The following is a 24,021-nucleotide window of genomic DNA, read 5'->3' as shown; positions in this document are numbered from 1 at the left end:
CAACGTCACGTTTCTGTCTGACAACCCCTTCCTCTTTTCACCAGCCCCCACAGCACTCCCTCTAGACCAGTGGTTCCCAACCCTTTAGTTACTGTACCACCAACTGAATTTTATTCTACCCGGAGTACCCCTGAAGTACCCCCTCATGTGCATTTTACCAGTAGGACTATGGCCTCATGAGTCTTCTCAAGTACCCCCCTTGTGGATAGGCCAAGTACCCCCAGGAGTCCTAGTACCCCTGGTTGGGAACCACTGCTCTAGACTAGAGACTGCTGGAGACAAAATGGCGGCGAAGCACTGCTATTGACCTAAACTGGTAAAATGCTGCATTCTAGTGGGGAAAGGAGGACATGGAGTAGGGAAATAAATATATTACTCAAACTATTGTTAATAACTAAGCCACAGTAATAAGGGAAAGGGCATGTTCCTAATATATTTTCATAAAGAAGTTCAAGAACAAGTAAGACAGTAGATTAACAGTAGGCAGTGGATTTACATTCAAGTTTAATTTCAGAAAACATTGAAAAGGGCTAAATAAGCACAAACATAAATGGAAAGACAATGCCATACACCAACTGCGCAAATCTCCTCCATTTTGTCAATAACTCAAGTGGGCTAGAACAGAAAATGTGATGATTACTTATTTTTCTTCAATAAAAGGTTTCCTTTGGGTTTAAGCAGAAGAGATTTATTGCGTTCCTGCATTCTTTTGGCTTCTTCCTGTTTCTCCCTCCACACCTCCATCCCCTTATCCACCTCCGAGCTGAGATTCACTACACGTCTCTGGAGGAGACCGAGAAAAAGATGAGAAAAGAAGATGAGGAAGTGAAAAGGAGAAGAAATATAAAGGAGGTGGAAAGGACATCATATGTGAACTGTATTGAAATTAAATATTCAACTTTATGGAGGTAATATAAAAGGTTAACATAAGATACTGACTGCTAACGTCTCTCTCTCCTGCTTTCTCCTCAGCTGTCCTTTCAGGGGGGGTGCAGGCCGGCCATCTGTGTGTAAAACACAAATACAAACAATCATATCATGTAGGCCTAAATCATATTCCCAACCCAACCACACACACACATAGGTACCTGACACATTAACCCTTGTGTTGTCTTAAGGGTCAAAAATGACCCACCACTATATTTAACAGCAGAGAAAACCCCCTAAATGATCTCGTTGCTGAAGTCATGAGTGCACGTTTCAGTGCCCAAAAGGTCATAGATCTGATTTTTCAGTTGTCCAAGGAGGAACAAGAGCACAATGATTTAGAAGAGGAATCTGAAGAAGATGGGGAAGAATACAACCCAGAGCACAATGTATTATCTTCAGATAAAGAAATTCCCCCAAGCTGAAAGAGAGACATTTTTGTCAAAGAACAGCAAAATAACATGGTCCTTGCCACCATATGACAACCAGGGCAGGATGGCAGCACAAAATATCTTAAGGACGACCCCAGGACCCACAAGACATGCAGTTGCACAGGACATCACCTCAACATTGTACATGTTCATCACACCAGCCATCGAAAAAAAATCATCCTGGAGATGCACATTTGGAGGTGTCATGACATTGGCCTGGGGGTAGGTTTATGACAGTCCTAAATACCTCTTCCCCCCTTTTTCCTCTCTCTACCCTACTGATGTGAAATTTGAAAAACCCTTGGTTAACATGGAGATTCTGGGAACATCAGAAGGTGGGGGGAAATGAACTATATTCTGGTAATCCGACCAATTGAACATATGCGGTGGTACTTAATGAATATGATGTCAGTTTGTTTGTCATCTGGGACATTCTCATCAATGATAGGATGACAAACTCTACAGTGGAAAGTCTACACATCAGAGTTATCGGATTCACATGGAATTGTTGTTCAATTGAAATGTTTGAATATAAAATTATTGGTGAAGAGATTAAACGTAATTTTAGCTTCCAAATGAGAGATTTGGGTTTTCATAAGGTTAAGGCTCTGCTCAATCAGTGGCCCGCCCCTTTGAAGAGACATGGGTTATAAAACTTTTCAGACACACCCTTCTCGCTCCACTATATAAAGCCTTGACGAAAATGTAAACTCCTGTTCTGAGGAAGTGAGGACGACGTGAGGACGTCAGAATGGTTCAGATAATAACTACAGAACGAAGCCAACATCAGCGTGAGCTTTAGTTGCGAATGGTATGAACTTTGAACTCTTATTCACTACAGCAGTGATACCTCCTAGCCGTTGAGTTAGCAACAGCAGCTGCAAACGAGGGTTAGGAAGGAACAGACAGAGTATCCCGTCTATCACACAACAACGTATTCAATTGACCAGCAGAGACATTCTTCAAAAGGACAAAGGACTCGGTTTGGCAACACGGCCTTCCATCTACCACCAACCTACCGAAGCGCAGCGGTAATTTAGAATGCATAAAATACTGTATTTACGATAGCACAGCTTCTTCCTTTGGTCCTCAGTCTTCCCGCTCTTTCACTCAAACCCAGCCCTTTTCCACCCGCTAGGGACATTTTCCTTTTACTTTATCTTTATTTAACCAGGCAAGTCAGTTAAGAACAAATTCTTATTTTCAATGACGGCCTAGGAACAGTGGGTTAACTGCCTGTTCAGGGGCAGAACGACAGATTTGTACCTTGTCAGCTCAGGGGTTTGAACTTGCAACCTTCCGCCTAACCACTAGGCTACCCTGCCGCCCCTTTATGACATAATTTGTAAACAAGGTATGATTAATTCTGTGTATATGTAATTCTTGTGATTAGTTTGGTATTTAGTAATTAAATAATGAAACTCAATTTTGTATTGCGGATTCAACTTGGTTATCTTCATGAACCCTGGCTAACAAGAATTTACAACTTTCAGATGAGACTGAATTAAGGTGACGATTAATATTGACTTCTATTGATGTAAAATATTATTAGGTCTTTAAGAGTTTATTCGGAAGATAACAGCTCTATAAATATTTGTGGTGGCCCGACTCTCTAGTTAATTACATTTACATGATTAGCTAAATCGGGTAATATTAATTACGGAGAAATTATTTTATAGAATAGCATGTCATATCACTTAATCCGGCATAGCCAAAGACACGACAGAGGGTTTCTGTAAATATGGAGACAACTGGAAAAGGATGGATGAGATTGACCTGCGTGCCAACATAGGGCTGATAATCTTAGCGGGTGTTTACAGGTCCTGAGGCGAGGCTACATGTAGTCTCTGGGATGCAGAGAGTGGAAGGGCGATTTTCCGTGCCACGATGCCACTGAAAGTCTTTCACACTTTCTCAAGAATGCTACGATTTAATAACCGTGAGTCAAGACCTGCAGGACTTGTGAGAGACAAACTGGCTGCCATAAGAGAGGTCTGGGAGAAGTGGGTGGGGCGTCTGCCATACCTCTACAACTCTGGGCCTGAAGTAACAGAGATTGAGCAACTGGTTCCATTCAGAGGTACATTTTTGTTTTCATTTCTGTAATGTAAGTGATTTTCATTTTAATTGTATTATGTATTGCTGTAATATCATTGATTTATGTGATTACTATCAGTATCACAGAAAACAATCTCTTTTGTCAAAAGGTCACGGTCCTTTCTGGCAGTATATGCCCAGCAAGCCAGCAAAGTATGGCATCAAGATATAGTTGGCCTGTGACGCACAATCCAGCTACGCATAGAAGATGCAAGTCTACACAGGGAAGCCGACCAGTGGAGGCCCGGGGAAGAACCAGGGGATACGGGTTGTACTTGATGTGACAGCTGGACTGAGGGGACACAATGTCACGTGTGACAATTTCTTCACCTCTTATGAACTCAGCCAGCAGCTCCTGAAGAGGAAGATCATCATGGTTAACACAGTTACAAAGAACAAGCCTGACCCCCCCCCCCCCCCCTCCCCCCTGCATTCCTCACAACAAGGGGGAGAGAGGCATTCTCATAAAAGTTTGTCTTCACCCCCACCACCACTCTAGTTTCTTACCTCCCAAAGAGGAACAAGAATGTGGTCCTCCTGAGCACACTTCACAAAACGGCTGAGATCGTTGTTCGTGAGGACAGGAAGAGCCATCATCCTGGACTACAACCACATCAAAGGAGGCTTGGACAACCTGGACAAGGCGATTGGAACTTACAGCTGCAGGAGGATGACTGCCCACTGGCCCCTGGTCATCTTCCATAACATCATTGGATGTGTCCTCATACAATGCCTTCGTAATATGGAACAATATCAATCCTACTTGGATGCCTAATAAGCGGAACAAGAGGAGGGTGTGCCTGGAGCAGCTGGGAAAGGCACTTGTAACCCCACACATTCAAGGAAGGGAGCGCCTCCCCCGCACAGCAGCGCTTGTGAAAGTTGTTCAGGGGGCTGAATTTTGTCCAGATCCACCTGAGGCTGCAGCAGGCAAGAGGAGGAGATGCCAATTCTGCTCCCAAAAGAAGGACTGTAAACCAAATACTATCTGCTGTGCATGTGAGAAATACATCTGCAAAGTCCATGCACACATACATGTCCTAATTAAAGTCGATTGATTTATGTCCTTCACATTTTTGGTTTTGTATTGGTCATCTTATTTTATTATTTATACACCTTGTGTGTGCAGGCAATGGTTTAAAAAAAAATGGGAGAAGACTAGTATTTTGAAGTTGAATTCCTCATTGTACAGTATATATCACTATGTTGCCAAAAAAGTTCAAGACTGTTAGTTTCCCTTCAACAAAATGCAATTAAAAACTACTTTCTGCACATTTCGAACTAGTTTCTTAGGCTATACAAGTGCCATCTCTTACGAAAAAAGTAATGTTTACACTTATGCAGTACCTTTAGCAATAATAATCCTCTACTTTAGTAAAGGAAACAATTATGACAGGTGCGTCGTAATAAAAACAAGTGGGGTCCACGGATTTTAAATGCGGGTCATTTTTTACCCTTAGGACAGGGGGAGTATACAGAATGTTAAGACTACACAAGAGGCTGTTTTCGCACTTGGTCCCTTTCAGCCAATTTTGGGGAACTTAGTGTGGTTCGTTAATATTTTTTGGGCAGTGTGAACACTCCAAAGAAACTCGGACCCCTCAGAAGAGCCCCCGAAGTGAGACGATCTTGAGAGGTGGTCTGAATTTGGTTCGCTTGAATTCCGCGGTCCGGTTCCCATTTTTAGGGCAATGTAAACACAAAGCTTCCAAAATTCGCTTGTCATTATTCACACACCACACTACTGCAACACCGTTCGCCCTGCAATAAACCCAAATGTGCCACAAAAAGGAGGAAGATTATGATGTGCATGTTCGTGGAAAAAAAAGTGCTGTTTTGGGATATTGATTAACAATTGTCAAGGATGCATAGAAATTCCAAATATCTGTAGAGTTTTTAGTTCAGATTATTTGTTTGCAATATGTGACTAAGCTAAGAGAGCTTCATAAACTGTTTATTGATTGTGGGGTTTGAATAGTGAGAGAAGACAACATAATGGTGAAAATCACAACATAGGGTACAAAAATCAGTCCTAGCTCTTAAAGGGGCAGTAACGTACATTGGGAGTACAATTTTCAATTAAAGCATTATTTAATCTGCAGTTATTATTCTGCTATTTATTCTGTTACATAACATTAACTTGTAAATATTATTGGCATCATATTTTAACTAAATGCAATCTATTGGCTTCCAAAATGTACTGCATGATTTTGTCTCAACTAGGCACCACTACTGAGCTATTTAAGTACATTGATCAGCTCAGTGATAGCCTCAATTCAACACACCTGGTTTTCCAGGTTGGTTAAATCAAAAACATGAAGTGGCTGCAGCACTCCAGGACCAGGGTTTGCCTACCCCTTTATCTAGATAATAAACCACAGGGGAGCTAAAGTTGATCCTTGAGGCACACCTGAGCGCAGCTCTACGACGTAGGACCATCTGCCTTAACACACTGGGTTCTATTTGACAGTTCACAAACCACTCCAGAGCATGACCAGTAGTCCCAACAAACCTCAATCTCTGCACCAAGACAGTATGATCCAGCATTTGACAATGCCTTTGACAAGTCTGAATACATATACACAATGCCGCTTCCTATCCAGGGCACAGTGAACATCATTCAGTGTTGCTGTGGCTTGACCTGAAAGCCGATTTCATACCACTCAAAATATTGTTTTACTGGAGGTACGACTTAAGCTTCTTACTGACTAGGCACTCCAATACCTTTGTCAGAATAGACAAGTTAGCTATGAGCCTATAGTTAGTTATTCAGTAGAGGGGGATCACCTCCTTTCGAAAGAGGTAGGCCAAATGCTGATTTCCACAACCTGGGACTTTCATTACATTCTAGGGTGATATTAAATATGCATGTTAAATTTAAAGGGAGAGCAATGATGTCTGCATCTAATTGCAGTAGGTGAGGGTCTAGATCATCCAGGGGAATTCTTTCTTTTTTTCATCAATTGCCTTCGGGGAACTACGCACCTGAGCCAGAGAAGGGAAAGAAGGAGAACTCGGGAGTGTCTGGTAATTTCACATGGGGCTCATGTAACCCTATCAAATAATCTGCCTGCATCAAGACATTTTTTATTAAAATAGTTCAGAATAGGGGTTCTCTCATTAGGGAGCTGTGCATTTTTTGGGGCACACTAAACCTTCACTACTTAACCAAATTTGGAAGGATTATTCAGATTACCAGCAGTAGTATATAACCACTGCTGTACACACCTTTTCTATTCATATACTGTCTTTAAAACACTATTATATGTTTGTATACATTATAAGTATACAGTACCAGTCAAAAGTTTGGACAAACCTACTCATTCCAGGTTCTCTTTATATTGACTATTTTCTACATCGTAGAATAGTGAAGATATCAAAACTATGAAATAACACATGTGGAATCATGTGATAACCCAAAAAGTGTTAAACAAATAAATCAAAATATATTTAAATGAGATTCTTCAAAGTAGCCACCCTTTGCCTTGATGACATCTTTGTGCACTCTTGGCATTCTCTCAACCAGCTTCATGAGGTAGTCACCTGGAATGCATGTCAATTAACAGGTGTGCCTTGTTAAAATTTAATTTGTGCAATTTCTTTCCTTAATGCATTTGAGCCCATCAGTTGTGTTGTGACAAGGTAGGGTTGGTATTCAGAAGATAGCCCTACTTGGTAAAAGACCAAGTCCATATTATGTCAGGAAGAGCTCATATAAGCAAAGAGAAATGACAGTCTATCATTACTTTAAGACATGAAGGTCAGTCAATCCGGAACTTTTCAAGAACTTTGAAAGTTTCTTCAAGTGCAGTGGCAAAAGAAAACCATCAAGCTCTATGATGAAACTGGCTCTCATGAGGACCGTCACAGGAAAGGAAGACTCAGAGTTACCTCTGATGCAGAAGATAAGTTCATTAGAGTTACCAGCCTCAGAAATTGCAGCTCAAATAAATGCTTCACAGAGTTCAAGTATCAGACACATCTCAACATCAACTGTTCAGAGGAGACTGCCTGAATCAGTTCTTCATGGTCGAATTGCTGCAAAGAAACCACTAAAGGACACAAATAATAAGAAGAGACTTGCTTGGGCCAAGAAACACGAGCAATGGACATTAGACCGGTGGAAATCTGTCCTTTGGTCTAATGAGTCCAAATTTGAGATTTTTGGTTCCAACCTCCATGTCTTTGTGAGATGCAGAGTAGGTAAACAGATGTGCATGTGTGGTTCCCACCGTGAAGCATGGAGGAGGAGGTGTGATGGTGTGGGGGTGCTTTGCTGGTGACACCATCAGTCATATATTTAGAATTCCAGGCACACTTAACCAGCATGGTTACCACAGCATTCTGCAGCGATACGCCATCCCATCTGGTTTGCGATTAGTGGGTCTATCGTTTGTTTTTCAACAGGACAATGACCCAACACACCTCCAGGCTGTGTAAGGGCTATTTGACCAAGAAGGAGAGTGATGGAGTGCTGCATCAGATGACCTGGCCTCCACAATCCCCCAACATCAACCCAATTGAGAAGGTTTGGGATGGACCACAGTGTTATTTCATAGTTTTGATGTCTTCACTATTATTCTACAATGTAGAAAACAGTAAAAATGAAGAAAAACCCTTAAATGAGTCGGTGTGTCCAAACTTTTGATTGACTGGTACTATGTGTAATATATACACACACTGATCTCTGACATTGCCCGTTCTGATATTATGTGTGTTTTATTGCTAGGTGTTACTGCACTGTTGAAGCTAGAAACCCAAACATTTCGCCGCACCTGCGATAACATCTGCAAATCTGTGTACGTGACCAATAGTTTCATTTGAGTAATTTAGCAGACAATCCCCCCCAAAAAAAGTTTCAAATGTTCTTGTTTGCATACACCTATTTAGCAGATGTTATTACAGGTGTAGTGAAATGCTTGTGTTCCTAGCTTCAACAGTGAAGTAATATCTCACACAACAAAACACACATAATATTAGGATGACCAACGTCGGAGTCCGGAGTGTGTGAGATACATACCCAAAAGTATGTACACCGGCTTGTCGAACATCTCACTCCAAAATTATGGGCATTAATTTGGAGTTGGTCCCCCCTTTGCTGCTATAACAGCTAACACTCTTCTGGGAAAGCTTTCCACTAGATGTTGAAACATTGCAACGGGGCCTTGCTTCCATTCAGTCACAAGAGCATTAGTGAGGTCGGGCACTGATGTTGGAGGATCAGGCCTGACTTGCAATCAGCGTTCCAATTCATCCCAAAGGTGTTCAATGGGGTTGAGGTCAGGGCTCTGTGCAGGCCAGTCATGTTCTTCCACACTAATCTTGACAAATAATTTCTGCATGGACCTCACTTTGTGCAAGGGGTCATTGTCATGCTGAAACAGGAAGGGACATCCCCAAACTGTTGCCACAAAGTTGAAAGCACACAATCGCCTAGAAAGTCATTGTTTGCTGTACCATTCAGATTTCCCCTCACTGGAACTAAGGGGCCTAGTCCGAATCATGAAAAACAGCACCAGACCATTATTCCTCTTCCACCAAACATTAGTTGCTACAGTGGTAGCGTTTTCCTGGCATCTGCCAAACCCAGATTCCTCCGCCAGATGGTGAAGCGTTTTGTTGCGCCTTTTCATCACACTGTTTGTGTGGGTGGACCATTTCAGATTGTCAGGGATGTGTATGTCGAGGAACTTGAAGCTTTTCACCTTCTCCACTCCGGCCTTGTTAATGTGGATGCAGGCGTGCGCTCTCTGCTGTCTCCAGAGCGATGGGGGGGGTGCTCTCTCTGCTGTCTCCAGAGCGACTTAAAGGAGCATTTGACTTGCAAGTATCTAGCGGTCCGATAACACGTTCTGCTGAGAATGGCTTGTCCTTAACTTTGTAATAACCCAGAGTGCATTGAGTGAATGTTGCAAAAATATTGTGGTTCCTTTCTAAACATAGCAACTTGAATGCAAAGAGGACTAGGACCACAAAGTGAAGTGAACTGCCAAAATAGTTGAGTCCTCATTCAAAAGGCAAGGGCAGTGTGAATACAAAAGATACGTTATTGTTGTTGTTTTTTTTTTCTTCTAGGAGTTCACTTTAAAGAGGACTGAGAGCAGTTATTTTAAATAGGACAATATGTGAAAACAACCTAAAAATGCATGCTCCTACATGTGAACTTGCCTGCAAAGGACCAGTCAGGGAGATCTGTCATGGGGCCATACTCTGTTCCACTGCGGGCCAGACCATTTCTATGGAAAAACCCATGTGAAATTGTAAAAAACAAAGCATATCAAAATAGAGCTGTAATAGCTACAATTGTGTGTGTCTCATTTTGTTCTGACAGTTGTTTGTCTGTGTCGTTTAGAACTTACTCGGTCCTCCACTTGATTCCAGCCTGTGTCCCACACGTCGTAGTAAAACAACGACTGGAATGCCTCAAAGCTGAAAACAGACCATCAGGAATTCAGTTCATTTAGGCTCTCTAGTTTTTTTTTGCTTTGCTAGCTAACGTTAGCTAGTTGCCTAAACATTTTATCAAACCTAGCGATCTGTCTAGCTCAATATATATATATTTTTTTAAAGATTGTAAACTGGGAGCCGACTGATATTCATATTTACAGCAGAAAATTACCATTAGATCTTATGAAAATGATAAGTAATTGACTTGTAAATAACCTCACCTGTACAGCACAATGTCCTTAAGGGCGCCGCCATTTTGGATTTTTATGTAAGAACTATATATACCACTAGATGGTGGTCAAAATACGCCAAATAAATTGTGGAGTTGAAACCAAGTAGCAACATGCAGCAACGTGTGTTATATTGTAACACTGTTAATTAATCACGTTATGTTACAGTAGCCAATGATGAGCTGGACTTCAGGTTATAATGATGATACATTTACAAAATACAATTTAGCCAGATAAGGGTTTGAAGTATGAATTGGTTGTGGTGTAGTCTTATTTTATCATCGTAAAATTACACACTTTCTTAAAATGTTACTATCCCCCCCCAAAAAGTAGTTAAATGTATGTAGTACACTTGAATTATTTTTAAAGTATTAATTACACACACAAACACACATACACCATTTGAGTTTGTCATCATATAACGTTTTGTCCCACAAAGTTGATAAGCCATGATTTTGAACCATCTTCTCCCATGCTCCAGCTGCTCTTTCTATACTGAGTAAGCCATGAAGTATTTTTTCTGTTAAACTTTACAGACAAGTCCTCACTCGCATTCAGTGAATGCTCCAGTCAACTCAAGGGAGCATAGCGGGGAGGGGAGAGGCAGCCAGGCACACACCGACGGTCGCGCGTTTCATTTTAGGCTACCGTTAAGGGCAATGAAAGACTAGGGAGCGAGCAGGGGGGCTTCGGGGTAGGCTAAATGAGCCTACCCGAAGTACAAAAAAATGGTTTCATAAATATTTGATTCATGTTAGGGTTAACGTCACCAAAACGAAACAGAGTGCATTGAAGCGTATGGCTGTAGCAAGCAAAAAGGCACTGAAATAATAGCGAGATATTTACTTTGTATCGTCCTTGGAGAACACATACACTCCGGAAAAATCTCAGAACCGTGTCACTAGAGAATGTTCTTCCACACATTCCACAGACTGGGAGCATAATAAAGTAGTCCCCTAAATAGGTCTACTGCCATTTGAACCATGTTATTCTAGGCACGTAGGCCTGCCAAAACCATATTTCAACTGTGTCAGGAATTGGAAACAAGCAACGGACCCTTTGATATAGCTTTCAGCCTTAGGGCACAACATATAGGTGTGCTGTTGATAAGGCCTGGGGCAATTAACATACCTGAGACTGGGAGGTATTTAAGAGAGGTCATAATTGTGTAATAAATCAGTACCCACCCATGTGAAAAATGTGAGAACACAATGATGTACGTCCTACGTAAAGATTGTACTTGAGTATAACATATATGCTCTTTATCCACAATCCCACATGTATTCATATTTTATAAGCACCTAATTGAATAAAAAGTATACCCTCTAATTCGTTTTACAGATCATAATTAAGAAAAATACAGTTTATGTCTTTTGGTGTCTCCCCAAACTAGTGGACTGCGTATGAATTACGAGATGTGGTGGGATGTTATCCATCCGCGATTGCTGTCAGAAAGGTGTTCCGGCGTTAAGGAAAAGCAACGAGCCAGTGGCTGATAAAGGAACGAGAGGGGGAGGTAAGGCATTTTGGGGAAGAAAGAAACCAAGTTGGTGGAGCTATGTGATACATTCACGGAGTGGATTAATTGTAGACTTTTTTTTCTCCTGTGAACATGGTTTGGCAATGGTCAGTAGAGTTAACGGCACCATGCGTCCCGTTCTCAAATGTGTTCGCTGAATTTTTGGAGTAAAATGATTTAAAAACGGGAATGATAGCGTAACGCATTCTCGAAACATCGAATGGTTTATGTTTTCTTTCAGTCCGCTTTTTGATCATCTGTTTTTTTTAATTTTCTTCTCCCTTTTCAATATCGTTTTAATGTCATAAAAAAAAGTGAATAGAAAAGTTTAGACAGGCAACATTTACTACAAAAACGGACTTATTTTCCTCCTTCCACTGGACCCCACGAGCGCGACGAGTGATTTTTCAAAAAAGCTTTTGCTCTGGAACATCCTGAAGAAAGGATAACTTCACACACTGGACTACATTTGCCTTTAAAAAACATTGTAACGGGGAATATATATCACAAACAAGAGTAGAAAAGTTATACTGGTGCCAGCTGCGTGCGAAACAACACATAGCAGAAACGCAACTCGTCTTTACGTGACCGCTAGGCAACAAGTCTACCCTAATGTAAAGGACCATTCGTTCACACTAATGCAGGTGTGGAGCCACCTAGAATCATACGAGACCAACAACTTCAACTTATTGAACCTGTCCTAATTAGCCCTATTTCTTTGTTTTTATTTTCAACATTAGAAGTATTCCACTTCTAACTCGATGGATTCACATGCGTTACCATCTACCTGTCTGCCTGTAGTCTCCACAGCCAAGACAAGATGACTGTGAACACCGTTGTTCAAACATGAATACGTCGTCATGTGATCCTCCCAAAATGTCTTAATCGTCTTATTTAACGTCTGTTTTTATTTATTGTCTGTGTACATATAGCCTGTCTGTCTGTCTGTTGGTTGTTCTCATTTGGGGCTTATTTGTTGGTTTTTGCAATAATATTGCAGGGTCTCTGTCATTCAACTACTGTAGTTCAACTGTACTGTAGACATACTTGAGACTTAATTTGTTTCCAACTCACACGCTGTATTTATTGAGAACGTTAACTTATACCATAGTGGTTCATTAACAGCATTTCTTTTTACTTGATTATTCAGAGTTTTAGACGACCAGGTTAGACATTACGATGGACCGACTTGGAACTAAGTTATTGGAGAAGTTGAAACTGACTGACTCAGGAAGTGTGAAATTTGCCAGTTCTAAAAAGAAAAATGAGTTGGTCAACAACAGCAACAGCAATGGGAACAACAGTAGTGGACTACCACCAAGCCAGAACACTGCCACTTCCTCACCTTCAAGACCTGGTCAGTTCTCTCTCACCTCTCCAACTTCAACGGAGGCGTGTGGGCTGGCTAGTAGCGGGAAGGGATTGGGAGAAAGAGTCTCCTCTACCCAGCACCTCTCAACCTCCATCATCCCCCAACCTACTGACTGCGAACATCAACCCTACTCTCCCTCGACTCTCGCCCCCCTACGGCGCCGGTCGACCCAGCAGCGTGCCTCCTACTACCTGGGGGAGGGCGTTGACATCCAGATGAGGCGTGAGTCAGGCCTGGGGGACTGTGATCCAGCTGGGTCCAAGGCCTCTCTGAACCAGCGCCGCTACTCTCTGGAGCTCCAGCAGCTGGTCCGACGCCAGCAGCTCCTCTCCCAGCCTCCTCTGTCCCACTCCTCTGGCCCCCCTCCGGCGTACCCCGTCCCCTCCTCGGGTTATGGCTCTGCTCCCCGCAGTGGGGCCATGGCTGAGCAACACTACCTTCCCGAGCCTGAGCGTCACAAACGCCTCTCCCTGCAGGAGGCGATGTTCTACAAGAGGCTGAGCACGGGAGGGGAACTCTGGGAGAGCACCAGACCGGCCTCGCTCTCTCACTCCCCACACCGGCCCTCTGAGATGGGTGGAGGAGGAGGGTTCTTCTTCCCCCCAGGCCCAGCACTGAGCCCCTGCTCCTCCTTCAGCCTACAGGAGTCGGTGCTGGTCAGTCCCAGGTCCAGCTTTGCCTCCAGTACAGCCAGCGGTGGAGGGGGAGGGAGCCCTATGGGCAGCCGCTGTAGCAGCAACCGCACCAGTGGAATCAGCCTGGGCTATGACACGCGCTACTCAGCCTCCTCCACCATGGCACAGCAGCTGCAGTTCTCCCTGCACACAGGGGGCTCCACCAGCGGACAGGGATACACAGTCTCAAGCAGGGCCGGGACGCCCTCTGGGGCTGGAGGCTGGCAGGACTACCTGGACGGGGTCTTCTCACCTGGAGGAGCAGGGGTTCAGGATGGCCGGCACTCCTACCCACCTGCGTTGGGGAGCCCGGCGGCTGCCTGTTACCGGGCTGGGCCCGAGTGGTGGGATGAGAAGGGAGCAGGGGCAGCCCAAGGAGAAGAGACTGGCATGAGTGCTGCCGGGGAGCGGACGCGTTACTCTGACCTCCCGGGTACTCACTACCAGGAGGAGCTGACACGCCTGTTGCTAAGAGATGCAGCGCTGGAGGGTGAGGGGCTACACATGGGTGGGCTGATGCTCAAAGAACAGGTCAATCCTCCAATCAATGCCCTCGCCAAGCTGGCAACACTCATCAATACGGCTACGGCTTCCAGACCAATCAAAGCCCAGGAGGAGCCGGGAACAGGGAGGGAGCCGTCGTCCGAGAATCGGCAGGAGTTCTTTGGTGAGATCATCAAACCTCTTCATCGCTGTCATCTTTATCACTTTGTTTTGTTAGTGTCGCGTGCATGTCTTTTTACATTTTTTATGAAAGGATTGGATGGGTGAATAGATGGATAGTCAGATTTTGATAGATGAAAGAGAGAAAATTGGATGGATCGTGTCTCGAGACCTGCATGAACTTGTAGGGCGGCCTAGCTATCACACAAGCAAAGGGAAAGAGAAACGTTTGGCCCTCAGGGAGCTAGCTAAGTCAGAGGCCTATCCAGACAAGTAGAGCTGCTAGGCTGGGCACATCAGACAGAAAGGAGAAGAGAGACGCAGAGAAAAACAAATGAGGAGGAATTATCATAGCTGACATGCATTTATACACGCACCAAAGAGTCTCTGTGCAACAAAGTCACTCAGCCACAACTTAGAGCACTGAATCACATTCTCCAAGAGACTCTTGGTATAGAACAGTTTTAGGCTGGGTTAAGCACAGACCAAGACGTTGCACATAGAGGGCTGATGAAAGGTAGCTATGCATACACTGAACTGCAAACCTTAGCTCAGCTGTAGTGTTCAGACACAAATGACATGTTAGTGATGAACACAGCACTGACCATTAGTATGAGTCATCGAGAAGATTACAGCTTTGGACCAGCACTGTGTGTATATGTCTTGCGTATGTGTGTAGTGTGGCAGGATGTGTGTGTGTATTGTGTGGCAGGGTGTTTGTGTGTTCGGAGTGACTCCAGGCCATAATAATATAGTGGGTGTGTGCAGGGCCGGACTACCCCATTTGGGGCACCTATTTCCAGGGCCCCCCAAAATATAATTATTATAGCTTATAGTTTCTTTAAAAAATATAACTTCCTGCAGTTCAACATATTTTATGAGGCGCAGAGAAAAATTAGCAGTTTTATAGTGCTATTCTACACATTTAGTGATGAGGCTGAGAGAAAAATCAGTTTTAAAGCAAATTTCATGCAATTCTACACATTTTGTCGTAGCATATGAACACGTCATAAGCAATCTGTTTTTTGGGGGGTTGGGGGCCCAAGGGCATGTGTAAGCCGGCCCTGGGTGTGTCTGTAGGGCGTGAGTCATGCGTGTGCTGGTTTGTGTCACCCTGCCTTGGCGTGTGCAGGGGCGGTGTGCTGCAGCCTGTTTTTCTTCTGCCCAGGTATGTGAGCCCTCGGGGGATGGGAACTGTGTCAACTCGGCTAGGCTCAGAGCTGTTAACACTACAAAGAACTCCTCCTTTACAGGAGCTCAGACAGAGGCTGTGAAAATACTGTGTTTTTAGTAGGACCAGGAGTTGCCTAATAAGTCAGACTAGCTAGGTTTCCGTTCAGTTGCCGACAGATGTAATGTGAATATTCTAAAATCTGCATAAAAACAATGTGCACATTTCCCACCAGATATGTTTCCATCAAATTGACTTGTTGCGGATAATTGAGTCTGATATGACGTAGTGCACATGAAAAAATAACTTTTGCAGTTAAATTCCCATGTACCCAAGAAAACTAGTTAAATGGGTTTCCATTGCATTTTCAACTCCACTGATGGTTTTGTCACCAAAAAATTGTTAATGTGTTTATACGCATGTGATCTAGCCAACAGCTGGCAGATGCAGTGAGGGTAGGCTACCTACATGATGAGATTATTATGGACAAAAACTAGATTAATGTTATTAGTCAAACGGCAGTATCGCTCATCATGGAACCAGAATCGTTCTTTTATTTAACTAGGCACCAGAATGAGAGACCCTCCATATTTATTGGAAGGGAGGATCAAGTTCGTCACCTTGTACTTTCACCACCCTGTGAAGTTCAACTTATTTCATCTGTAGTCTAATAAACTTGTTCCCCGAGTCGTAGTGGGAGGACCACACAACATGTCACCGCGTGACTCCCAAGTTTACTTTGATATGACGGTTATTATATCAATATTTGCCCATAAAGGTGTTTCCACCTCCAGTCATTGTACAGACACAAAAAGATCCAACCTTGTCTAGTGTATTTTGTTTGGTCAATCTTTGCTGTTTCCATCACACCTGTCGTTACATTTTTTATCAGATATGTACTGGACTCGCATAGAAAGGTTGGATGGAAAGCTGGTTAGTGATCAATTTATTGGATACAGTCTGAAACGAAGCACTGCAACAACTTGGAATGTTGGAATAAAATACCAGTTGAACTTACTCTACCAGTTGTCAGTGCGGTTGGTCCTTCAGTGGGACAAAATAACCACAGGAAAGTATAATATACCTGACTTTTAGAGTTCCTGTACTGCCATTGAAATTGAATTTACCTGGCACATGTGCAAAACCATGTAAACACCTGCAAGACTGTGGTTAATATGTATGCATCACGTGCATGTACGTCTCGTCCATGTAAATGCCACACACGGAGACCCGTGTTTTGAAGTCTGTTTAATAATACCTTCCTGTGGATATTTTGCCTCAAATTTCGACCCACTGAAGGACCAACTCCATGGACAATCGGCAGAGAAGTTCAAGTATATACTGAAACAAAAGTACACAGCTCAAAAAAATAAAGGGAACACTAAAATAACACATCCTAGATCTGAATGAATGAAATATTCTTATTAAATACTTTTTTCTTTACATAGTTGAATGTGCTGACAACAAAATCACACAAAAATGATCAATGGAAATCAAATTTATCAACCCATGGAGGTCTGGATTTGGAGTCACACTCAAAATTAAAGTGGAAAACCACACTACAGGCTGATCCAACTTTGATGTAATGTCCCTAAAACAAGTCAAAATGAGGCTCAGTAGTGTGTGTGGCCTCCACGTGCCTGTATGACCTCCCTCCAACGCCTGGGCATGCTACTGATGAGGTGGCGGATGGTCTCCTGAGGGATCTCCTCCCAGACCTGGACTAAAGCATCCGCCAACTCCTGGACAGTCTGTGGTGCAACGTGGCGTTGGTGGATGGAGCGAGACATGATGTCCCAGATGTGCTCAATTGGATTCAGGTCTGGGGAACGGGCGGGCCAGTCCATAGCATCAATGCCTTCCTCTTGCAGGAACTGCTGACACACTCCAGCCACATGAGGTCTAGCATTGTCTTGCATTAGGAGGAACCCAGGGCCAACCGCACCAGCATATGGTCTCACAAGGGGTCTGAGGATCTCATCTCGGTACCTAATGGCAGTCAGGCTACCTCTGCCGAGCACATGGAGGGCTGTGCGGCCCCCCAAAGAAATGCCACCCCACACCATGACTGACCCACCGCCAAACCGGTCATGCTGGAGGATGTTGCAGGCAGCAGAACGTTCTCCACGGCGTCTCCAGACTGTCATGTCTGTCACATGTGCTCAGTGTGAACCTGCTTTAATCTGTGAAGAGCACAGGGCGCCAGTGGCAAATTTGCCAATCTTGGTGTTCTCTGACAAATGCCGTCCCCCACCTGTGGACGTCGGGCCACATACCACCCCCATGGAGTCTGTTTCTGACCGTTTGAGCAGACCCATGCACATTTGTGGCCTGCTTGAGGTCATTTTGCAGGGCTCTGGCAGTGCTCCTCCTGATCCTCCTTGCACAAAGGCGGAGGTAGCGGTCCTGCTGCTGGGTTGTTGCCCTCCTGATGTACTGGCCTGTTTACTGGTAGGGCCTCCATGCTCTGGACACTACGCTGACAGACACAGCAAACCTTCTTGCCACAGCTCGCATTGATGTGCCATCCTGGATGAGCTGCACTACCTGAGCCACTTGTGTGGGTTGTAGACTCCGTCTCATGCTACCACTAGAGTGAAAGCACCGCCAGCATTCAAAAGTGACCAAAACATCAGCCAGGAAGCATAGGAACTGAGAAGTGGTCTGTGGTTATCACCTGCAGAACCACTCCTTTATTGGGGGTGTCTTGCTAATTGCCTAAAATTTCCACCTGTTGTCTATTCCATTTGCACAACAGCATGTGAAATGTATTGTCAATCAGTGTTGCTTCCTAAGTGGACAGTTGGATTTCACAGAAGTGTGATTGACTTGGAGTTACATTGTGTTGTTTAAGTGTTCCCTTTATTTTTTTGAGCAGTGTATAAAGCAACATGTAAAGTTTTGGTTTCATGAGCTGAAATAAAAGATCACAGACATTTTCCATATGCACAAAAAGCTTATTTCTCTAAAATGTTGTGCACACATTTTGTTTTCATTCCTGTTAGTGAGCATTTCTCCTTTTCCAAGATAATTGATACACCTAACGGGTGTAGAATATCAAGAAGCTGATTAAACAGCACGATCATTACACAGGTGCATCTTGTGCTGAGGACAATGAAAGGCCACTCTAAAATGTGCAGTTTTTTCACACAATGCCACAGATGGCTCAAGTCTTGAGGGAGCTTGCAATTGGCATGCTGACTGCAGGAATGTCCACCGGAGCTATTTTCAGAGGATTGAATGTTCATTTCTCTGCCATAAGCCGCCTGCAACGTTGTTTTAGATAATTTGGCAGTACGTCCAACTGGCCTCACAACCACAGACCACATGTAACCACACCAGCCCAGGACCTCCGCATCTGGCATCTTCGCCTGTGAGATCGTCTGAGACCAGCCACCCGGGCAGCTAATTAAACTGGGTTTGCACAATCAACTCTATGCAAAGGAAATGGTTCCCTAGTGCATGAGGAAAATGGTGGTCACATGGTTTTCTGATCCATTCGTAGTCCTGGGCCTGTATTCACAAAGCATCTCGGAGTAGGAGTACTGATCTAGGATCAGGTTCCCTCTGTCCATGTAATCTTATTCATTATGATCTAAAAGGCCTAATGATATGTTCTAAGTAGTTAGGTTTGTCAAATGTACCTGACCAGGAAAAAGTACCAGGCATTTTTTGTTGTTGACTTTGGCTTGTGCTGTTTGACTCGGCAGACCAAGACATGTTCTTGATGAAGTGACCTCATCCGGAAGGAATCTGGGCTCATGTCTTGTTGAGTAATGGTTGTTGATTGTGTTGATTGTATTGCAGGTACATGTGTGAAGTGTAGGAAAGGTGTGTATGGCTCGGATAATGCTTGCCAGGCTCTGGACAGCCTCTATCACACACGCTGCTTCACCTGTGTGTCCTGTGGTGAGTTGAACACACACACACACTGCGTCAATACACTATATGCAGTTTATAGTCAGGAAAACAGCTCTATCAACTTAGCGTGACTGTCCTGGGATTGTCTGTCCATCTGTCCCAGGTCGCACTCTGAGAAACAAGGACTTCTACAACGTCAATGGCTCTGTGTACTGTAAAGAGGATTACATGGTAAGAGGTCGAGGTCTTTATCTCACTCAGTGGCATTCTTTGTGTCTTTTTAAATATAACCTTTAACTAGGCAAGTCAGTTGAGAACAAACTCTTATTTACAGTGACGGCCTACCAAAAGGCAAAAGGCCTCCTGCGGGGACGGGGGCTGGGATTAAAAATATAGGACAAAACACACATCACAAAAAATACACAACACTACATAAAGAGATAATTCCTAGACATCAGTGCCTTACATTTTTAATCAATTCCTTACTGGAGTTTTACATATTGCTCTTCAGGGTTGGGGTCAATTAAGGAAGTACACTGACATTCCAATTCTCTTCAATGCTTTTCGATTAGGAGCATGTGGAATTGGAATTTGGTTTACTTTCTGAATTGACCCCAACCCTGGTGCTTTCTATGGTATGATGTAAAACTATGTTCTCTCTTCTCTCCATACTCAGTTCTCAGGCTTCCAGGCTGCAGCAGAGAAATGCAGTGTGTGTGGCCACCTTATCCTGGAACAGGTGTGTGTGTGTTTAAATGGTTTTGGGGGGTCCTTGTATGTCCAATGTTTCATTTGTGAATCTAAATGTGTGTGCGTTAAATATAATTTATTTTAATGTCAAGGGACCTTCCCTTATCTACTGTTTGGTCCTGTTTGTCCAGCAGATCCTCCAGGCGATGGGGAACTCCTACCACCCTGGCTGTTTCCGCTGTGTGGTGTGTTCCAAAGCCCTGGACGGAGTCTCCTTCACTGTCGACCACCTCAGCAACATCTACTGTGTTTCCGACTACAATAGGTGAGACGGGGTGTCCAGTAGGCCAGACTGGGGCTTTGATATACTACAGACGGGGTGTCCAGTAGGCCAGACTGGGTCTTTGATATAATACAGACGGGGTGTCCAGTAGGCCAGACGGAGGCTTTGATATACTACAGACGGGGTGTCCAGTAGGCCAGACTGGGGCTTTGATATAATACAGACGGGGTGTCCTGTAGGCCAGACTGGGTCTTTGATATAATACAGACGGGGTGTCCTGTAGGCCAGACTGGGTCTTTGATATAATACAGACGGGGTGTCCTGTAGGCCAGACTGGGGCTTTGATATAATACAGACGGGGTGTCCAGTAGGCCAGACTGAGGCTTTGATATACTACAGACGGGGTGTCCTGTAGGCCAGACTGGGGCTTTGATATAATACAGACGGGGTGTCCAGTAGGCCAGACTGGGTCTTTGATATACTACAGACGGGGTGTCCAGTAGGCCAGACGGAGGCTTTGATATACTACAGACGGGGTGTCCTGTAGGCCAGACTGGGTCTTTGATATACTACAGACGGGGTGTCCTGTAGGCCAGACTGGGGCTTTGATATACTACAGACGGGGTGTCCTGTAGGCCAGACGGAGGCTTTGATATACTACAGACGGGGTGTCCTGTAGGCCAGACGGAGGCTTTGATATACTACAGACGGGGTGTCCTGTAGGCCAGACTGGGGCTTTGATATACTACAGACGGGGTGTCCTGTAGGCCAGACTGGGGCTTTGATATAATACAGACGGGGTGTCCAGTAGGCCAGACGGAGGCTTTGATATACTACAGACGGGGTGTCCTGTAGGCCAGACTGGGTCTTTGATATACTACAGACGGGGTGTCCTGTAGGCCAGACTGGGGCTTTGATATAATACAGACGGGGTGTCCAGTAGGCCAGACTGAGGCTTTGATATACTACAGACGGGGTGTCCTGTAGGCCAGACTGGGTCTTTGATATACTACAGACGGGGTGTCCTGTAGGCCAGACTGGGGCTTTGATATAATACAGACGGGGTGTCCAGTAGGCCAGACGGAGGCTTTGATATACTACAGACGGGGTGTCCAGTAGGCCAGACGGAGGCTTTGATATACTACAGACGGGGTGTCCAGTAGGCCAGACTGAGGCTTTGATATACTACAGACGGGGTGTCCTGTAGGCCAGACTGGGGCTTTGATATAATACAGACGGGGTGTCCAGTAGGCCAGACTGAGGCTTTGATATAATACAGACGGGGTGTCCTGTAGGCCAGACGGAGGCTTTGATATACTACAGACGGGGTGTCCTGTAGGCCAGACGGGGTGTCCTGTAGGCCAGACTGAGGCTTTGATATAATACAGACGGGGTGTCCAGTAGGCCAGACTGGGGCTTTGATATAATACAGACGGGGTGTCCAGTAGGCCAGACGGAGGCTTTGATATACTACAGACGGGGTGTCCAGTAGGCCAGACTGAGGCTTTGATATACTACAGACGGGGTGTCCAGTAGGCCAGACTGAGGCTTTGATATACTACAGACGGGGTGTCCAGTAGGCCAGACTGAGGCTTTGATATACTACAGACGGGGGTGTCCAGTATGCCAGACTGAGGCTTTGATATACTAGACGGGGTGTCCAGTAGGCCAGACTGGGGCTTTGATATACTATAGATGGGGTGTCCGGTAGGCCAGACTGAGGCTTTGATATACTACAGACGGGGTGTCCAGTATGCCAGACTGAGGCTTTGATATACTAAAGACAGGGTGTCCAGTAGGCCAGACTGAGGCTTTGATATACTACAGATGGGGTGTCCAGTATGCCAGACTGAGGCTTTGATATACTACAGACAGGGTGTCCAGTAGGCCAGACTGAGGCTTTGATATACTACAGAGTAGACTGTAATTAATTGTCAAGCTATTTAGGGTCAGAGGATACAATTCAGTTGACCAGTTTGTACATTACTAGGGCACTACATTACTAGGGCTATATGTAGTTATATTCTAATATTGGAACTCTTGTTGTCCTGTAGAACGTTCGCTCCTAAATGTGCTGCCTGTTTTCAACCCATCTTACCTGCTGAGGTGAGTCTCATTGTGTTTCCTTTGCTCTGTGTGTGTTAACCTATATCGAGACATAACTCAATGCCGCTCTGACCAACTTCATACCGCTACGTGATTGTAATGCACTGACTAATCTCACTGCTGCTGTTTTGGGTTACAGGACAGCGAGGAGATACTCAGGGTGGTGTCTATGAACAAAGATTATCACTTTGAGTGCTACCACTGTGAGGTTAGGATGGCCTTCATCTAATAATAGCGGCTAACAACTATGTAATGTGGTCGGTCTGTACCCGGGTTCTTAAATCAGGCTGAGCAGGCATTTGTTCCTACCCAGCACTAACACACATGGTTCAACCACAGTAATCAAGGGGCATCATTGGTTGAATCAGGTGTGTTAGTACTGGGCGGAAACAAAACCCTGCAAGTCGCCAGGACCATAAATGAAGAAGTGACTCACTGCTTGTACTGTATTTATTTTAATAAGCATTAAACCTGAACTCGAATCAGATTTAATGTTCTCTCTGTGTCCGTTTGATTCCTCAGGATTGTGGGAAGCAGCTCTCGGATCAGCCGGGTTCCCAGTGCTTCCCTCTGGACTCTCATCTCCTCTGTCACTCATGTCACATGATGCAGGTGTGCGCCTCGCATAACATTCCCCCTCACAGCACGAACTGAGGAAGAAACTATGCAGCAAACATTGATACCCTTTCAACATTCCTTCTTTCCGCCACCCTTTCTCACTCCTGCACACCCAGATCATATGGGTTGCTGTTTACTTTTACTTTACTTTTAAAATTCTACTCAGACCAGCTCTCACACAAAAATGCTGGTAAAGGCTTTCAACACAGAACAGGTGAATTTACTGTATGGTCCAGAGTTTGAACACCTGTCTGTGACCTGGGCCAAGTTCATTAGGGCACACTGTATCAGAACGTTTTGCAACAGAAAATGAAAGCCAGCATTTTATTGGACAAGTACAGATAGTACCTCCTGGAACATGTCCATTTAGTGGCTACTGAACAGCACCCAGGTGCAACAGAAGTCCTGCTGTTCTACGATCACTGTACCGTAACATTCTCATAGGGAGAATATAGCCTGTTCCCAGATCAGTTTGTGCTTTCTTGCCAACACCTATGGTCATTGGCAAGCCATTATTTGACAGATCTGGAGCCAGGCTAGGAATACAAAACTACTGCTTTCTTATTATTCCGACCATGTCGACTGTTTGCTTATAGACCAGAGGTATTTCAACTCTTACCCTACGAGGTCTGAAGCCTGCTGGTTTTCTGTTCTACCTGATAATTAATTGCACCCACCTGGTGTCCCAGGTCTAAATCAGTTCCTGATTAGAGGGGAACAATGACACTGGCTTCAAGGCCATAGAAGGGATTTATCGATCTGCTTAACTCTTTTTTTGTATTTATCTATCACTAGCAAACAATTTGCACTTAAAATTGGACATGTTTCCCTTAAGAGATTAAGTGTTTCTTGTAAAAGTTTTTAAAAACATTCCTGTATCTGTTGTAATTAATAAATATTTTCCTTTTTGTGTGTTTGACTAAGTGGTCTTT

At 44.3% G+C, this 24,021-nt stretch overlaps 2 protein-coding genes across 7 annotated transcripts; one reads left to right on the top strand and one right to left on the bottom strand.

Moving 5' to 3' along the window:
* Positions 1-476: 476 nt before the first annotated feature.
* LOC110531635 (39S ribosomal protein L52, mitochondrial) lies at positions 477-11,068 on the bottom strand. Of its 4 annotated transcripts, XM_036987472.1 has the most exons (6): positions 10,979-10,997; positions 10,124-10,189; positions 9,815-9,884; positions 9,612-9,691; positions 940-1,004; positions 477-783 (listed from the first exon to the last, which is right to left on the bottom strand). In XM_036987472.1, the coding sequence occupies exons 2-6, from the start codon at positions 10,155-10,157 to the stop codon at positions 637-639; spliced, it is 396 nt and encodes a 131-aa protein (XP_036843367.1). In that variant the 5' UTR covers positions 10,158-10,189; positions 10,979-10,997; the 3' UTR covers positions 477-636. The 4 variants fall into 4 exon arrangements, with proteins under 4 accessions (XP_036843367.1, XP_036843368.1, XP_021470621.1 ...); XM_036987473.1 differs by lacking the exon at positions 10,124-10,189 and having other exon boundaries at positions 10,979-11,068; XM_021614946.2 differs by lacking the exon at positions 10,124-10,189 and having other exon boundaries at positions 9,624-9,691; positions 10,979-11,065.
* Positions 11,069-11,550: 482 nt separating this feature from the next.
* On the top strand, positions 11,551-24,001 carry LOC110531634 (LIM domain-containing protein ajuba). Of its 3 annotated transcripts, none has more exons than XM_036987468.1 (9): positions 11,551-11,648; positions 12,802-14,364; positions 19,339-19,440; positions 19,556-19,623; positions 20,069-20,131; positions 20,274-20,407; positions 22,420-22,471; positions 22,611-22,679; positions 22,994-24,001. In XM_036987468.1, exons 2-9 carry the CDS (start codon positions 12,831-12,833, stop codon positions 23,123-23,125), a joined length of 2,154 nt encoding a protein of 717 aa, XP_036843363.1. In that variant the 5' UTR covers positions 11,551-11,648; positions 12,802-12,830; the 3' UTR covers positions 23,126-24,001. The 3 variants fall into 3 exon arrangements, with proteins under 3 accessions (XP_036843363.1, XP_036843362.1, XP_021470619.2); XM_036987467.1 differs by having other exon boundaries at positions 11,644-11,758; XM_021614944.2 differs by lacking the exon at positions 11,551-11,648 and having other exon boundaries at positions 11,655-14,364; positions 20,277-20,407.
* The last annotated feature ends 20 nt before the right edge of the window (positions 24,002-24,021 follow it).

This window comes from Oncorhynchus mykiss, chromosome 9 (assembly GCF_013265735.2).
Source record: "Oncorhynchus mykiss isolate Arlee chromosome 9, USDA_OmykA_1.1, whole genome shotgun sequence".
Lineage (NCBI taxonomy): Eukaryota > Metazoa > Chordata > Actinopteri > Salmoniformes > Salmonidae > Oncorhynchus > Oncorhynchus mykiss.
This window is presented reverse-complemented; position numbering and strand designations above follow the sequence as displayed.

Coding starts and splice junctions, on each gene's coding strand:
- LOC110531634 (XM_036987468.1), top strand. CDS start 12,831: ATGGACCGACTTGGAACTAAGTTATTGGAGAAGTTGAAACTGACTGAC. Junction 19,441..19,555: donor CTTCACCTGTGTGTCCTGTG/GTGAGTTGAACA, acceptor CATCTGTCCCAG/GTCGCACTCTGAGAAACAAG. Junction 22,472..22,610: donor AACCCATCTTACCTGCTGAG/GTGAGTCTCATT, acceptor TTTGGGTTACAG/GACAGCGAGGAGATACTCAG.
- LOC110531635 (XM_036987472.1), bottom strand. CDS start 10,157: ATGGCGGCGCCCTTAAGGACATTGTGCTGTACAG. Junction 9,885..10,123: donor AAGGACATTGTGCTGTACAG/GTGAGGTTATTT, acceptor GTCTGTTTTCAG/CTTTGAGGCATTCCAGTCGT. Junction 9,692..9,814: donor GGAATCAAGTGGAGGACCGA/GTAAGTTCTAAA, acceptor GTTTTTCCATAG/AAATGGTCTGGCCCGCAGTG.